The sequence below is a fragment of the Ovis aries genome, chromosome 13, assembly GCF_016772045.2.
Source record: "Ovis aries strain OAR_USU_Benz2616 breed Rambouillet chromosome 13, ARS-UI_Ramb_v3.0, whole genome shotgun sequence".
Classification (NCBI taxonomy): domain Eukaryota; kingdom Metazoa; phylum Chordata; class Mammalia; order Artiodactyla; family Bovidae; genus Ovis; species Ovis aries.
In genome coordinates this window covers 19,082,689-19,100,284 of record NC_056066.1, presented here as the reverse complement: position 1 = coordinate 19,100,284, position 17,596 = coordinate 19,082,689, and the positions used below count along the sequence as shown (strand labels likewise).

General features: G+C 44.1%; 1 protein-coding gene across 4 annotated transcripts in view; it reads right to left on the bottom strand.

Moving 5' to 3' along the window:
* NRP1 (neuropilin 1) overlaps positions 1–17,596 on the bottom strand; it is a 146,335-nt gene that overhangs the window by 13,380 nt on the left and 115,359 nt on the right. For 2 of the 4 annotated variants that reach the window (XM_027976576.3, XM_027976577.3), the window contains exons 10-12: positions 12,787–12,931; positions 9,288–9,392; positions 4,387–4,446 (exon numbers count right to left, since the gene is read on the bottom strand). In XM_027976576.3, the coding sequence (XP_027832377.1) occupies positions 4,387–4,446; positions 9,288–9,392; positions 12,787–12,931 (310 nt within the window). The remainder of the gene's footprint in view (positions 1–4,386; positions 4,447–9,287; positions 9,393–12,786; positions 12,932–17,596) is intronic. The other 2 variants (XM_027976578.3, XM_027976579.3) reach the window with 1 other exon arrangement.

Genomic DNA, 17,596 nt, shown 5'->3' with positions numbered 1-17,596 from the left:
CCAGTCCATCATAACCATGAAATAGGGCTTCTTAAAGCATGAGAAACCCTCTCCAAAATCCTCCCTTCTGTACAGCATGACTGAATTTTGCAGATGTAGTCAGCTGAACAATGAAGGAGTAGTTGAGTAACCTTGGATGTCAACACCCACAGCCCTGGAATGTGCTGTTGTGTAATCTTGTGTTAGAAACTGTTAATATTGAAAAATATTAATATGTGTGTGGTTTTAGGTTTTCTCCTTAAATGTCATTTATAAGACCTACACAGAGAGGAGGGCAGTCAGTCATTACAGCATACACATTTCTGGTAATATCTGCCTTGTTAATACTTTAAATTTATTGTATAATTTACAGAAAACCACACCATCCATAATTTGGCTATTACTATTCTGGCAGTGTCATAAAATAAATGAACTTGGGTATTTTTGTGGCCAAGACAAAGGGCGACTTTGCCTGAAAGACTAATTTTGACATCTCCTATTCGAGTGAATGGAAGTCAACCTTTATCTTCCACTGTTCTTTCCAATCTATGAATTTTACACAGTGACTACTCAAACTTTTCATATTTTACTACTCTTATCTCTTTGGCTCAATCATATATAATTTATGGCAATCTTGTTAAATTAGAATTTTTTTTTAAATCAGTACCTTTTGCGGGGGATGGGCATGGAGACAGAACAGCTCAATGTTGAAGATTCAAGCCTGGCTAGAAAGGCTATTAAACTCACAAAAATACACACAGACATTTCTAGAAATGGAAAGAGGAAGAGAGAAGGACAGAAGCAGAGGAGATAACGGCAGAGAAAGAGAAAAAAGCCAATGGACAAATGAAATTAGTATACAGGACAATGTCCATTTGACCTTTCAATCTTCAAAATATTACCCAGGCCCCATGGCTGCACAATTCTCATTAAATTCATTGGGAATAATCTGGCTAAATCCCTTCTTGACTCTTAAAAATAGCAGGAAACAATATTCTGAACTTAAAACAAATTTATAGCTGCTGTGAGCCAGCACCAGCTGTGCCTGGGGGACCTAGCTTGCCCAGAGTTACATCATTAGCACCATATATGCACAAGGATTTAATTTTCAAATCTGGTCTTCAGAACTTCTATTGGATATGTGAGCTCGCTTACTCATAGGCTGGAAATAAGCAGAGGTGCCTGGGTCCATGTAACCGTGGGTCATGAACATACTCTGAACTGATTTAGAGAATGTCTGGGGATCCTTGGAGGGTAAGAGCCTTCTGCCAAGGGGAAGATGGATTTAAAATGCAGGGCTTCTCATCAGTTCCTGGCAGAGCATTAACAGGCTTTCATGCATCTGATGACAACCCAGATAGCACATGCGTATTATATGCCCACTGAACATATTCTATTGAGAAGAATCTTCAGCATGAAATCTTCAGCCTCTGCTTGATTCTCTAGTGGCTTCAGCAAAATCAGATGATGATGAAAGTTTAAGGTCTGATATCCTGCTGTTTGTCAAGGTGCCTGCAGGACAGTGGGGATCCAGGTATCAGTAGATGGGTCTGGCCACGAGCAGGGGAAACCTCAGAGTTAGACCTGCTTTCTGACTCCACGCATGCTCAGGTTCTGAGCATTGGCTTAGCCAGGAGGTGACAATGAACAGAACTCCTCAAAGAAACACAGACAGTTCACTATATACACACGAAGAGAACAAGATTCATGACTCAGACAATGGAAAAACAGGAAACCAAGGCAACTTGTAAAGGACTCTGGGCTGACTGTGGACTAGACCATCCCTACCAGTAAGGTCTGTGGTTCTGTAACAGAGAACAAACCTGACTCCATATTGGATATATTACTTTAGCTCTAACGCTATGCTCTGTTGCCTGAGTGTAGCCATGCTGGCTCTGCACCTTTTATAAAAGAATGCTGCCTACAGCCTGAAATATACAGAGCCCATTCTCAAGGCTCTGACCTTTAAAGGTACAACACCTTTCTGTTCATGTACAGACAAAAAGTTGCAGGACAGAAAATAATGAATTGTCTTCCTGGGGTTTTATAGGAACACTGTGACCAGATCTACATGGACAGCTGCAAGAACAAAGGATTCCAGGACCAAGAAGTTCGCAACCACCAGCTGTACCACCTCCCTTTTTAGTATGAATGAAGCCTCAGTTCTAACTCGGGTAACATGGTTCTTTGGGACACTAGTCCACCACCTTCTTGGCCTGTTGACTTCTTACTGGTTCATGATTTGTATATCCACCCGCTGATCACAGAAGACGCTGGGAGATGACTGTTTGCTCTGGAGCTCCCCCTGAAGCCATCGTGCCAAGGGCTTTGAGCCGTAAATTAAAAGTTCACAAAGCCATTCCTGCTTTGATAACACAGACCTCCAACACGGAGGGGGAGTCATCTCATTTTGGGCTCTTGTTCACAGGTTGTTGTGTTTTGATGACCCCTAGCTCTTTTGACTGGCAAGCAGAGAGATGAGATCTGTTGATGGCAGCTTCCTAGTGGTTGTAATTAACTCTCTGGCAAGAGGAAAAACTAGAGTACTAGTTAAAATGTTTGTTACGTTATTAACTTCACTTATTCACCTCACCCCATTCCCTGTGACGGTCATAAAGAGCTTAGAGGAAGTTACCCCACAGAAAACCACCCAGATGGGGCTGAGTGGGAAAAAAGAAGAAATTTATCAGGGAAGATGGGAAGCAAGCAAAAGGCAGCTAGCCAATCCCCCAAGGCCACATTTATAACCTGAAAAGGTATGAGGGGGACTCCTGCACTGTGAAGATTTAGCTGAACACTATTCTTCAGTTTCATCTTCGGTATTTGGGGGTGTCTTAGCTGAGTGGTGGGCTTCCTCAATGGCTCAGTGGTAAAGGACCCTCCTGCCACTGCAGGAGACTTGGGTTTGATCCCTGGGTTTGGAAGATCCCCTGGAGAAGGAAATGGCAACCCACTCCAGTATTCTTGCCTGGGAAATTCCATGATCAGAGGGGCCTGGTGGGTTACAGTCCATGGGGTCAAAAAGAGTCGGACATGACTTAGTGACTAAACAACAATGAGCTCAGTGGTAGCAGGCAGTCTGTCACCCAGAGCCAACCATGGGAAAAACTGGGGTTAAGTTCAACTGAAGGGAGGTTTGTTTTGCAGTTTAATCAGGTCAAGAGTGACAGCACCCTTTGAGGAAGCATGCTAATTAGAACAGTCCTTTCTGCTTTCTGCTGGCTGGGGAGGGTCTGCTATTGAGGAAACATTGATGTACACCACATGCCCGTTAATAAGTGACTGTGGAGGCCAAGGCTGAGCAGGCTTCACTAGAGGAAATGGGAGAAGCTGGTGAGCTGACCTGTTCACCTCTCTCTAATGGTTAACTTTTAAAGTATGTAAAACCTCTGATTGCTTATACGCACTGTTTCCCCTCATGTGTGTCTGTGGGGAAGATTTTCAAAAAATACTATCGAAATACAGAGAGTGAGGGGGAGGCCACCATTTCCCTGTGGCTGGGCCCTGATCAACAGCAAAGCTCTGAAAGTCATCACAGGACTCTATGAACAAGTTACTGACCAGAGACACATTAATATGTCTTTTGTTGTAGTTCATTGCTCAGTGCGTCTGACTCTTTGATCCCATGGACTATAGCCCACCAGGCTCCTCTGTCCATGGGATTCTCCAGGCAAGAAACTTCTTCTCCAAGGGATCTTCCTAACCTAGGGATCAAACCCGCATCTTCTGCGTTACAGGCAGATTCTTAACTGTTGAGCCACTGGGGCAGCCCACGTCTTTTGTTACCTGAATGTTATCAACTGGAGACATTTCAATAGTCACCTACATAATAATCACCAGACTAAGTATTTGCAACCCGCCCCCCCAACCTGGTCAATGATGTGTTAATAAAGAAGGATGTAGAGGGAGTCCGCCTCAGGGCTCTCCTCTCCAGCCCTGGTTTCCTGCACACCATCTCACGGTGCACCCACTGGAAACGTGGCTGTAAAACTGCCAACTCCGTGGCAGGCAAAACTGACAAACTTCGCCTGTCTCTGATTTGCAGAGCGGCGATGAAAATAAATAGTCAGGCTGCTGCCTGGGAGATTTCCTTCTCCTGAGTTTGCAAACACAGTCCGTGTCCTAGATGTGCTGCGTTTAAACAAAGTATGTTCCTTGGTTCCTTCCGTTGAGAGTGGGGATTGTCACCATTTGGCAATGACTGATGGGGGAGGAAATCTCGCTCCCTGCTGCATATACATGTGGATGAAAGGGAAGCAGTGTTTATGGCTCCTGCTTGGGGACCAGATGCTGGTGGCATCTCTGCTAGGACTTGATGGGAAATGCAAACCGAGAAGCATAGCGATGCACTATTTTGGGGAAGAAGACACACATATGTGAATCAATTTTCTCTTTGGTATTTGATACCTGATTGTATAGTGCTGTCTATCACAGTCGGCTTCTCTGTGGTGAGCACAGTGGTACCACCTGAAACACAGAAAGAGTAACATCCGAGATGAGAAAAAGCAGGATGACAAGCAATACCCAGCAGAGAATGCTCTTACACATGTCTGTTAAAGGCTAGCAGTTCCCTTAAATAACTCTTCTTTTAATTCCAGCTAGAGTAACTGTCTCAAATTTGGCTCACGACCACACCAAGTTCAAATAAACCACTATTTTTCACCCATTTATTCATAAAGCATCTAGACAGTATGGATAATTCCAAACTTCCTTCCAAGGGCATTCCTTGACTCCCAGACTAATCGACGATGCTCACAATGGCAACAATGAAAAGCAAAGGCCTCCCAAGGTCCTTAGTGACCTGAGTATTAAACTTGACCTAGACCTCTAAGTTCAAATAGTTTCCCAAGGTTTCAGATGTGTGCCTTTTGGAGCGGAGGGTGTTGCAAGGCTGGTCCCCACCATCTATTTTAAAAACTGAAGGTTTAAAGTGGATAGCTGTAATTCCTCCTTTCTTTTGCTGCTGTAGTTGTTTATTTTTCCCAAGGACAAATATTCCACCCAGTATGTAGCTTGGACAAGCTGCAGGGAAAGTGGAAGGGGGGACACATTTTTCACAGTCCTGAGGAGCTGGAAGACTGCACAAACAACCGCCTGAACACTGTGAACTTTAATCAGTCTGAGTTGACTTGGAATACTTGATCCAAGGACCTTGTGGAAACTTAGATCTACCATCTCAGCTTAAGTATCTTAGCTCAGCCATTTTCTGCCCTTTATCCTGCGACTTCTGTTTTATTTATTTATTTTGGCTTCCCAGGTGGTGCTAGTGGTAAAGAACCCACTTGCCAATGCAGGAGATGCGGGCAAGAGACTCGGGTTCAGTCCCTGGGTTGTGAAGATCCCCTGGAGGAGGGTGTGGCTACCCACTCCAGTATTCTTGCCTGGAGAATCCCCATGGACAGTGGCGTCTGATGGGCTACAGTCCATAGGGTCGCAAAGAGTCGGACACCACTGACGTGACTTAGCGACAGCAGCAGCAGGCAGCCTACAGGATCTTCACCAACCAGGGATGGGACCCACGGCCCCTGCGGCGGAAGAGTGGCAGAGTCCTAACCACTGGACCACCGGGGAAGCCTGAGATTTCTGTTTTACAACCCTGTTCCTCAACTTGCCCAAACCACAAGCACCACTCGAATGCTCCTTGAAACACTGGCTTATTGTTTACTACGGAGGTACTTGAGAAAGCCATTTCTCCTTATGTGCGTCTGCCTTGCAGATAATGGTTGAGGATCTATTTGCTTTCCCAAGAGATAAAGTCCTGGGAAGACTCAGGGTAAGGACATGGGTGGGCTTATGCTGATCCTGGAACGTTTGGAGGTGGTTATGAGGTGCCACTGTACACCTTTCAATACTATCATTCAATAAAGAGACTATGATCATTCCTATTCTGGCTGAGCCCTGGTCCTAACCTACAGCTCCCACGGGTCAGAAATCACCCAGCTCATGAATCAGAGGGCCATAAAACAGAGCTCCTGGGGTGGCCTGGAGATTTCTGAGCTCATCCACTGCGGCACCAAGTCGTGTTACCCCCGCTTGCTCAGTAAATACGCAGGATGAGTGGTCACACATGTATGTGCCCTCAACGAGGCGGGCGCTAGGAGAAGGAATTATATATATTATGGGTTAAGAAGGTGAATCTGTAATGGCAGAACTGGAGGGAGGCCAGAACGCATTAGCATTCCGTTCCCAGTGGTCTTACAGGAGAAAGACTCAAGGTGAAAACTCACTTTTTAAAACCGATACGCACTGTCAATTTTGTGAGAGGTTGGGAGCCAAATTCTGCTGCGGGGTAGACACGGATCCAATGCGAAATCTGGCCTCCTGGTGCCTTTGAAGCCAATTGTATTATCTAATGACTTCAAAGGCATTTGCAAATGAGGAACTTCAAGGGTGAATTTTCACCTTGGCAAGCAAGCAAAGGAGAGAAAAATCTCTCTTTATTTCTATGTGTTTGGTGCAGTTCACCTGGAATTCAGTGTAGTTAGAGGTAATGAGCATTTGGCTACAATACTTATCTCCCACTATGTCCAAATCCGTCACCCCTGGGAGAAGACATTAAAGTGACACCATCTGTATTTAAGACCCAAACCTTAAGAGAACACTGATCCCAATTTCTAGGCTTAGCACTAAGCATTCCAAGTTTGCAGGTGTGACCGAAACAATGAGGAGGGTACGGACTTGCGTGTGAGTCCGGGAGGCAAGATGCTACCTGGGGAAAGATACAGGGGTGGGGGAGGGCTAGGCTGCCTGCAATCACTGGCGCCTGTCAGCACACCCTTCTTCAGAAAAGACTAACACAGAGCTTCATAGAGGAAAATAAGCTTTTAAAAAAGGACAAATTGGTCATGATGCAATAAATGAACATGAAGCATGAGGAGGCCTTCTAAGATCACCTTTTCTTTCTTTTTACGTTTTTCTTTTATATGGGAGTACAATTGATTAGCAAAGCTGCAATAATTTCATACGGACAGCAAAGTGACTGAGTTTTACATGTACCTGTATCCTTTTCCAAATTCTTTTCCCATTTAGGTTGTCACATAATACTGAGCAGAGTTCCCTGTGTTGTACAGTAGGTTCTTGTTGGTTAAAGAATCACCTCTTTTTAATGGTGGAATGAAGTTAACTTTATCAGTACCCCTAGAAGTACTTCTTATAAGCACCTATTGATCAAATTATTAAGACAAATGTGCTGGCCTGAGAAAATGACATTTTTGGGGGGCCAGGATAATATGTAAAAAAAAAAAAGAGACTGCCCCTTTTTTTTCTATCTAAATAAATGATTCTATCCAACAAATGAGTTTATACACTGTAAATAAATGATCACCTTGTACTTTTAAAGGATTGTCAGTGTTTCCACTGGAAATGACCCATTTTCTGCGGTTTGCAACTTGGTGCCATTCACAATTTGCTCGAGGCTAACAGACTTGCCCTATTTCATTCAAAGGCTTAGGTTTCAATTGATTCAGTCATGAAGCAATGCAAAAATGAGAAGGTTGGTTGTTCCGACGCGAGGAGTAAATCTGAGGCTTTGACTCTAATCAATATTAACTGACCACTTTAGGGTTTATAAAGGAAAGAACCTCTTCTCCAGAGGGTAATTGAACAGAAGAGTCTCTGATGACTGTATCCATTCCTTTTTATGAGGATTTTCACTACAGATGGGATGTGTGACTAGGTTTGCAAAAAGCCTAAGGTTTGCAGAGTGTTTACAGGCGACCTTGGGAAGGTTCTGTAGGCCCTGCTTCACAGGCTAGTACTCTTGTTTTTCGAATTAGCTGTATGGTTTTCAGCTGGAGCTCGACATCTTACAAAGAAAAGGCCTGTCTTGTTAGATTTTTTTTTGTGGCTTGCGGCTACTTAAACACAAGATTTATTTTCAAAAGCCCATAGCCATGTAATATTTATTGGCCATTTGACTGTAAGCGATTATTCTGGAAATTTGGAGGGAGAGAGCCTTAGGAGGAGGGATTTAAATGTAAACTCAGTTCATGGTACTAAACTTCTCAGCTAGATTTTACCTTTATTCCATCTCAGAGTAGCAGAGCAATCTTGCTCTTTCAGAGGAGAGGTTCTGAAGTAATTGGAAATGGGGGTCCCTCCAGATTTTACATTAATGCATTAGCAACTAACATGGCACTATTATGAAGTTACATGGGAACAACTTCAGTTTCGCCCATGGAAATGAATTACATGGGCTCTCTAGAGTCCCATCTGGGTAAAAACACAGACTGTACCCAAGGGCTGCTGTTTAATGTAAAATGAGAGTCAGATGCTGTAAGAAACTGCGCTTTGACCTGACCTGGGTAGCAATAAAGGTCCCAGAGCACCTTTGGCAACAATAGGGTGAAAATTCTAGGACTTTGGCCAATTTCCAAATGGTGGAATCCGACTTCCCTGTCTGCTTAATGTTTCCTCTGCCAGTCCAAGTGGAAGAGAAGGTCACTTTCTAGCTTTTAGGATTTCAGAATATTATGGAGTCATCCTCTAATGAGTTAGTGAGGCACACAGTACATGCCATCCCTGATATATCTGTTAGTGGTGATGTGAAATAGCAACGAATTCTGACTTTCTAAATTTTAATGTAAAATGATTCACAAATTCTAACTTAAAAGCTGCAGTTCAAATTTAAGTCTAATTTCATCAATTAGTTGAAGGATCCACTCAAACATGTTGATTCCTGTCTGAAAATAAATGTTCTCAAGTGTGTGGAGCATGTGTTACTGGGGTTGGGGGTGAGGGTTGAAGATGAGAATCAATCTATGTTACATATTGTTTTTTGTTATTGTTTAGTTGCTAAGTCGTGTCCAACTCTTTTGCAACCCCATGGACTACAGCCTGCCAGGCTCCCTGTCCATGGGATTTCCCAGGCAAGAACACTGGAGTGGGTTGCCATGCCCTCCTCCAGGGGATCTTCCTGACCCAGGGATTGAACCCAGGTCTCCTGCATTGGCACGTAGAATCTTTACCATTGAGCCACCAGGGAAGCCCAACCTCAGATACAGTTAGCCATGGAGACATTCTTATTCATTCAATGAAGACAATCCCAGCCCTTGACTCTGAAATGGCTAAAATTACTATTTTGGATGGCTGTGACTTGGAAGAACAATTTGTTTGCGCGATGACATGAGGAGATGAAGATGCATGTGTTCTGGCAAAGTTCCCTCCACCCTGATGCCTAGTGCCACGAGGATTTTCACACACACACACACACACACACACACACACACACACAGAGGCATTAATAAGCGGGTCTCAACTACAACATGAACTGAGATGCCACAGCAATGGGATGAAGATGGTTTCTGCACCTGTGAGCTGGAAGTCATCACCTGTTCCGCTGTGGCAGTTGGCCTGGTCGTCATCACATTCATCTACCAGGTTCCCGTTGGGAGTGGTCGGCCCAGCTGTAGGTGCTGAAACAAGATCCAAGGATTATTTTCTCACACCTCTGAAATGCATTCTCCAGCCCCCCGGTTGTTGACTCTGCTAATGCTTTTGCAGAAAACTTTAATCTGCCGTTGGAAGACCAGGAGGGTGGTGTGCCTGCCTTTCTTCAGGAGTGGGAGATACATGGATTTTGCAGAAGGCACTGGGGACTGCTCTGTTTTGGTATTTGATTCCTATCTCCTTGGTCGACTTGGCTGCCTTCTCATTTCATACGTTGTTATCTACAGAAACATCCTTTCTCTGAAAAGTTCCTGAATTCTCACTGGTTATTTATTCATGACCCTGGAGTTGAGAATTTTGATGATAGAGGTTTTGCTTGAACTGTTTTTCCTTTCATTTTCAAGGTGCTTGAGGAATCGATTGTCATGAATTCTTTCACATTCTTGATATTTACTCAGTTTATCTTGTAATTTTTTTTTTCCCAAAAGGGAGTCTCAGCGTTCACTTTTAGTACAATATTGTTCTTATTTATTTTTTTCACAGTGACTCCATTTCCCTCTAAGTAAGCGCCTGGGCTTGTGAGTGCTCCCTCCAGAGCAGGTGTCTGGGAGCTCCCGGGGTCACGTTACCTTAACTCCTGGGGGACCACATTCCGCTGCCGGCAGGTATTCCCATAGCTCTGAGTTTGTAGTTGAAAAGTAGCCAGCATTAATCAAAGACTGCTTTTGAAGTTCTTTACATTTAGTTCCATCTATTTTTTTTTCAGCCTGTTCCTCATTTTTGCAATCTGTTTAATATTTTACAGTTTTCAGCATTACGTTTCACTTTACAAGACTTGAGATAATGGACAGTTCTCTTGATGTCTGAGAACCAGACAAGATGCTGGGAGTCAGGGGGGGAGGCAGGGGTCTGTTCTCTAATAGCTTCTGGCCAGTTGGAATGTGCTGGTAACTGCTGCTTTCTCAATAAAAATTTGACACAGTTTTTCATTGTACAGAAGGACTGAGCAGAGTTATAACAAATGGAGAAACATAGCTAGTTTCGAGGTCCTCAACTGCCCGTGACACACACCAGTAATTGCTAGGAAATCACCACATATAGGTAATGTCCACATTGTTTAGGCTACAAACTGGACTTTGTAAACTGTGTAGGGTTCTGCTCATTGCTAACAGTGAATCGATAGCACCCTCTTCAGCAATCTTGATGCTTGCCTTTGCCAAGCTGCCTTTGCTGTTGGTTTTGTGCCACTTTTAAACTCTATTCATCTTGCTGGTTTTTCCACATTCCTTGTGGTATTTATAAAGGAGTTTTACATTGGACGTGGCCCAGGATAGTACCTGGATTAAACTGAAAAAAGTAAAATGTGATTCTTTAAAAATTTTTTTAAATTAAATTTCCTTTTTTTTTTTTCAGTGTGGGGATAAGCATATGGGATCTTAGTTCTATGACCAAGGATTGAACTCATGCCCCCTGCAGTGGAAATGCAGTCTTAACCACTGGACCACCAGGGAAACCCCCAAAGTGAGGCATTTTGTTGTCCCAATTTTACTACTTGAAAATATTTTATCTTCTGTGGTCCTCTAATTGTTTCTTAAATATAAGTCCTAGCCCCAAATAAGCTAGAGGCCCCAGAGATGGCTGGGTTGTACCTCATCCTTTTTTCCTATCCCTTTAGGCATCTCCTGTAGAACAAGGTACAAAGTTGATATTTAATAAGAGCCTGTTAATCATTTTAAGGAAGAAGAAAAACACTCCCTTTCACCAACTGTGTTAAACAGCTTGGACAGTTCTTTCCCTGGATACTGGTTCCTCAGGTGGCTCGGGGCAACTTCCCCACTTTGCTGAGTGCCTGTGAACATCTGTAGTCAATCCCTTCACCACCATCGCGACCTCAGCACAGAGTTGACACTGGCAAACTGCCACCAGGCCCGGTCTTTTCAACCATCCATTCATTCCACCTCCTAAATCAGTGTTGCTTCCCAGAATCCAGACTAAAGTCCTGCATCAGAGCAGCAGAGGCCCTTTTCCAGGTGACCACACTGCTCAGCACACTGAACCGATATGTCTGCAGGGGGTTCGGTCTGCCCCCACCCTCTTTTTTCCTAGGTGTCTTTGCCAATGTCCTGGAATACTGTCATTCACGGTCTGTGTTGACAGTGATGGGATAATTCAGGGGTCCTGGGACATAGCCACAGATATGGAAACAGCTACCCAATAAAGAATGGGAGATAATGGCCTGCTTTTAAATAAACACATAGGAAAGCAGCTATGAATTATTTACTAGGATGGTGATTTATAGCTTAAGATTCTTTAGTGCCTAAGAAATGTTTTATGATATTTAATGTGCTCAGGAATGTAATTATATTTGGGTAGCTTGAAACACAAATAATTTTGAAATCCCAAGAAGGTGATATTTAAAAAGCATCCTTCCAAACAACTTTGAGCATATGCTCAATGGATTAACATCTGGGTACCAACAATAGCCATTCTTTGCACTAACCTAGAGGAAGACCTTTATGGGGATGAAAATGTTGGTATAAGGTTACTCATTTATGCCCAAATCGAAGGCAGATGGGAATTCCAGTGCACAAAAGCATTAAATAGTACACTGAGCAACCATCATATGATTTTTTTAAACATTTATCTCATTCATTATGTGATTTAAAAAAAAACGCAGAGGAAAGTGCAGTTCTGGGGTCAATGTGAGAACTGAATTTGTCCCTGACCTTCCTATGATAACCTAAGTTTATGCAGTCGTATCTTTAAACAGACCCCATTGTGCATTACATATACATTATGTGATCTAAAGTTTGGTTTCTCTGCAGCAGTCTGAGAAATTTATCCAAAACAATGTCTCAATGTTTTTGGTCTGTCAAATGCTGCTTCCTGCTAGTATGTGATGGTAGTCAGCACTGCAGATGGAAACTCGGACCAGACACAGGCCTCTGAAGAACTCTAAGAAGGTCAAGGAATCCGTGGTTGCCAGGGGTTGAGGTAGGATGGGGATGGAGAGGGTCTGCTTGAGCTGCTAGAGGGGCTTTCATTTTGAACCCATTGAAATCTTTTGTAACTAGACAAAGGCTGATTGCATAAGCACCTGTTAACTACGACCACAAATGCCAGACTTGTTTATAATGGTGAATTTTGTCATGTGAATTTCAAAACACATCATTTTTTAAAAACAGATCAGAGAACACGCCTTCACCCAGGATCTGAGGAGTGTTATGCAAATGACCCCTACACAAGCAAGGTGCAGAAGCACTGCTTCGTGCCGCTCACCGGGAGATGAGCCCTGCGCACAGGCAGGCACAGGAGACACAGGACCATTTGGGGGAAAGGTGGCCATCTGCAGCAGCACCGTCAGGGCCATAAGCACGTGAAAAAGGACAGAAAGCATCTAGGGAAGCAGAGCGGGCTCACCTTCCACCTCACAGCCCAGCAGCTCCATTCGCAGCCCCAGTCCGCCGTGAGTGGCTCTCTCGGGGTAGATCCTGATGAACCGTGTGGAAAGGGGTGGAAAGGTCCGCAGCTCAGGTGTATCATAGTTGTTGTTGCCTTCAAAAGACTGTGAAGAACGAGAACCAGCAGGTATTAACAAACCTCCCTTTTGGCAGAAGAGTCTCTCCTTGAGGACTCTTTAACAGGGCAGAAAAATGGGCCTCATTCTACCACTTCACCGAAGGCTGACATTCCTACATGAGAATGGAAAAAAAACAATTAAACCTTCTCTAGGAAGTGACAGATGCTCCTTCTCAGAAACTCTGGAGGCCGAACTGAGGCTAGACCAGAAGCTAAGGATTTAATGAGACACATTTTTAAATGATAGGCTGATGTGCCTGGGAGAAGTGACAGTTTCACCATTTCCTTGAGGTGGAGGAAGAAAACTCGAGAAAGGAGCCTGCCTCTTCTCAGAGCTTATAATCGAGACTGTGTTTCCAATAACAACTCCTCTTACATTCTCTTGGATGAGCGGGTCCTGGTTTTGCTAAAACTCCGTCCTCAAGAAGTGTAAGGGGGCTTCCCTGGTAGCTCAGTGGTAAAGAATCCGCCTGCCAACGAGGGGAACACAGGTTTGATCCTTAGTCTGGGAAGATCCCATATGCTGTGGAACCGTGAAGCCTGTGCTTTGACTCTTGAGCCTGTGTCTAGAACCTGGGAGCTGCTGTCACTGAGCCCACATGCCCTAGATCCCGTGCTCCACAACAAGAGAAAGCGAATATAGTAAAGTCGCTCAGTCGTGTCCGACTCTTTGCGACCCATGGACTGTGTAGCCTGCCAGGCTCCTCTGTCCATGGAATTCTCCAGGCAAGGATATTGGAGTGGGTTGCCATTTCCTTCTCCAGGAGATCTTCCCGACCCAGGGATCGAACCTGGGTCTCCCTCACTGCAGGCAGACGCTTTACCATCTAAGCCACCAGGGAAGCCCACAGCAAGAGAAGCCACTGCAATGAGAAGCCCATGAATGGCAAACTAGAGAGTCGTCCCCACTCTCTGCAACTAGATATAAAGCCCATGCAGCAAGGAAGACACAGCACAGCCAAAAGTAAATAAGTAAGTTAAAAAAAAAAAGCAGCTCAAGAAGTTCCTTTCCTGGAGGAGATAGTAAATTTCACATGGTGCAAGTGCTGGATTACCAAGAACTTGGGTGATTCCAATCCCCTGGAACTGCTGTTGACTTACGCAGTCCCGCCAGTGGAGACATCTGTAGATAAAAGAACTTCTGATCTCAGGAAAGTTACAGGGTCCTGCTCGATAAACGATGTTCGGATGCCTGGTTGCCCTGCAGTGAGTGAAGTGCATTCCTAACTTGACGTCACTGTGACATGTTCAGGAGACCAGTCGTTATTGCCCTGCTGCTGCTGCATTATTCTGCTCCCCTTTTTAAACTGATGGGAAGCCCTTGAGTGGAATCATTGGAAAATGGAGCAATGGCTAGGCTTGTTTTCTTTTTCAAGAAATGGATAAGCCTCTCTGTATCCTCCTATCCCAATATCCTTCCTAACTCTGTCCAGAACGGGAAGAGGGGAAGGATTAGAAAAACCAAATTGCCTTGTCACTGGGGCTGTTGTTTTATACACCGAGCACCACGTGATGCTTACTGATGCAAGGGCTTGTTCTATAGGCTTAAAATGTATTAACTCAACGTAATCCTCAAGACAATTTCCAGAGGTAGGTTCTATTATTGTGTGTGTGTTCAGTCACTCAGTCATATATGACTCTTTGTGACCCCATGGACTGTACCCCGCCAGGCACCTCTATCCATGGGATTCTCCAGAATACTGGAGTGGGTTGCCATGCCCTCCTCCAGGGGATCTTCCCAACCCAGAGATCGAACCCACACCTCTTATGTCTCCTGCATTGGCAGGCTGATTCTTTACCACTGAGCCATCTAGAAGTAAATTAATTGGCCTTTTCCAACTCAGAAAATCCTCTAGGAATCTCTAGAAGTACAGGGCTCATACCTATCTGCTTCTCTCAATTAAAGTTCCTTCTATCATTTTCAAGAGTAAACTCACTACTGGGGGCCCTTGCCTTCTTGCTAGAACTGCAGTTGCTGCCAGTAATTGAGAATCTGACGGATATCACTGTCAGGCCCAATTAAGTATTGTCAGTAAGACACTAATTATAATGAGAACAGCACTACTACACAGGCAAGTTCTATCTACATTAACATAGCTCCAACATTCCTAGGAGAAAAGCACTTATATCTATGGAATCCCAGCTTCTTCTCCTACTTTTCATGTAAATACATTACAAAGGTCATCAGTGATGAGTTGGGAAGAATATTAGCAAGGAAGGGTCACATGGAACTGGGCTAAGTTTGCTAACATAACTTGTTTACAACATAACACTGTTCACAACATGTCTTTCTGTCCTTTTACTAATCATGCTTTAGGAGAAGAGGACTTAGAGTGTTTAGATATATTTGCTCCTGGAAAGACTAGTTGATTCAAAGACTCTGATGTACCTTGTCCATCATGTACTGTTTAGGTGTAGGAAATAAGGAGAGGGCATAAAGGATTCCAACTCTATCAAGGTGCTGTTTCATATCATAAAACAGAGTGCTCACTTTACCATTACATAAAACATACTTGGCATCCTAAACAGGTAACCTTTACTTGCAAGTTCAAATATAATATGTTTTAACTATCTGTGCAAAGTTACAAATACACACTCCTCCTAACTGGATGATTTAACCAGTTTCCTTTTTCATCTTGAAGATTTTATTCCAGGGGAAGGACATGTTAGGAATCACTTATTAGATGCCCTGCCAACAATTTAGAAGCTTTTATGGTCTAAATAAGGGGCTTCCCAAGTGGCACTAGTGGTAAAGAACTTGCCTACCAATGCAGGAGATGTAAGAGACACAGGTTTATCCCTGGGTCGGGAAGATCCCCCAGAGATGGGCATGGCAACCCACTCCAGTATTCTTGCTTGGAGAATCCCATGGACGGAGGAGCCTGGCGGACTACAGTGCATAGGGCTGCAAAGAGTCAGACACGACTGAAGTGACTTGGCACATAGCATATGGCTTAAATACATAGGAACATGATAATGATGGGTAAAATCATATTTTAGGAATAAGCTCTGACACATTCAACCAATCTTGAACACAGTGTTTTTGTTACAGTTGAAAGCTGGGTGCTGCTGGCTTCTTGCGAAGGCTATACATGATGCCCTACAAGGGAGTGATAGCTTTAGACTTGACCTCAGATGAGTGGATAACAAAGGCCAGTGAGCACAGGGCGCATCCCACCCAGAGCATATAGTGACCTGTTTTCCTTCCCTCTTAGAACCCTCGTGCTGAAGGATGCGTCACTACAGTACACACTGCCATGTGACTGTGGCAACTTGTTGATTTGCAGCATATTCACACTTGGTGCTAAAGCCACAGGGCTCATGACTCCTCCGAAAAGACTGGCTTTTAGGGGAACTCCAGTTTCTGATGTTTATTTTACTATTTCTTCCACCAAAACAAGACGGGCAGACATTAAAGAGGAAAATGAAAGGGACACCAAAGAAAGTAGCTGCACATGGATTAAAAAAAACACTGGAAATGTTTTAGAAACCCCAAGTTAACTAGGGGTGAGGTGGGAGAGAAATTCTTACATTTCTGAGCAGCATCATCCCTCTCAGGGCTCTGCCCACTGGAGCAGAGCACATGTGGGGAGAGCCTCTGCGGAGCCCCCACATCTGGGCAGAGTGGGAGCTGGCTGCGTGGCCCGGCTTTGCTTCCCACCTGCAAAGCCTTTGGCCCGGGTGATTGTATTCAGCCATAAGCCCACAGTCCCATTCTCTCCCATTCCCCAAATCTTTTCACAAAAGTAGCAGATCCTCAGCAAAGCAGGGGTGAAGAAGCTGGGACAGAAAGGCCAACTGGGCTGGTGGTGAGAAGTATTATTAGCTGAATACAATACCCACATAGAGTTCTGCATATAGAACTGAATTTCTGAGGACTCTTCCTTACTTCAATCTGAAATCAGTTAATCTGAAATTTAGCTGATTTCTGAAAATAACTTCCTTATTTAATCTGAAATCAGTTTCCAGGTTACCCAGCATACTTGGGGTATCCTTTCCAGGTTGGTGTTCTGTGCCCAAGAAATGCAAATATATGTAACCATGAGCCCCAGAAAACCATTATCACTAAAGGATATTTGTTGCATTAAAAAAGAAAAATTATGCCACATGTTCTGGGGAAGGTTGGAATATACCTTTTTTCACTAGATCATCAAAGGCCAGCTGCTTTTTAAAAGGTTCCAATGTATAAAAAAATAGACTTAAGCATTATTCATGATCGCCAAGTGTTAGAAGCGATCAAAGTGTTCATCAATGGATGGACAGATACCCAACATGTGGCCTGTATATGCGAGAGAATATTATTCAGCTTTAAACAGAAATGAAATTCTGATCCACACTACAACACTGGCTGAACCTTGAGGACATCATGTCAAGTAAAACAAGCCCATCACAGAGACTAAAGTTTGTATGCTTCCACCAACAGGCTCCTGCTGCTGCCGCCAAATCACTTCAGTCGTGTCCAACTCTGTGCCACCCCATAGACGGCAGCCCACCAGGCTCCCCCGTCCCTGGGATTCTCCAGGCAAGAACACTGGAGGGGGTTGCCATTTCCTTCTCCAGTGCGAGAAAGTGAAAAGTGAAAGTGAAGTCGCTCAGGCCTGACTCTTCCACACCTCATGGACTGCAGCCCACCAGGCTTCTCCGTCCATGG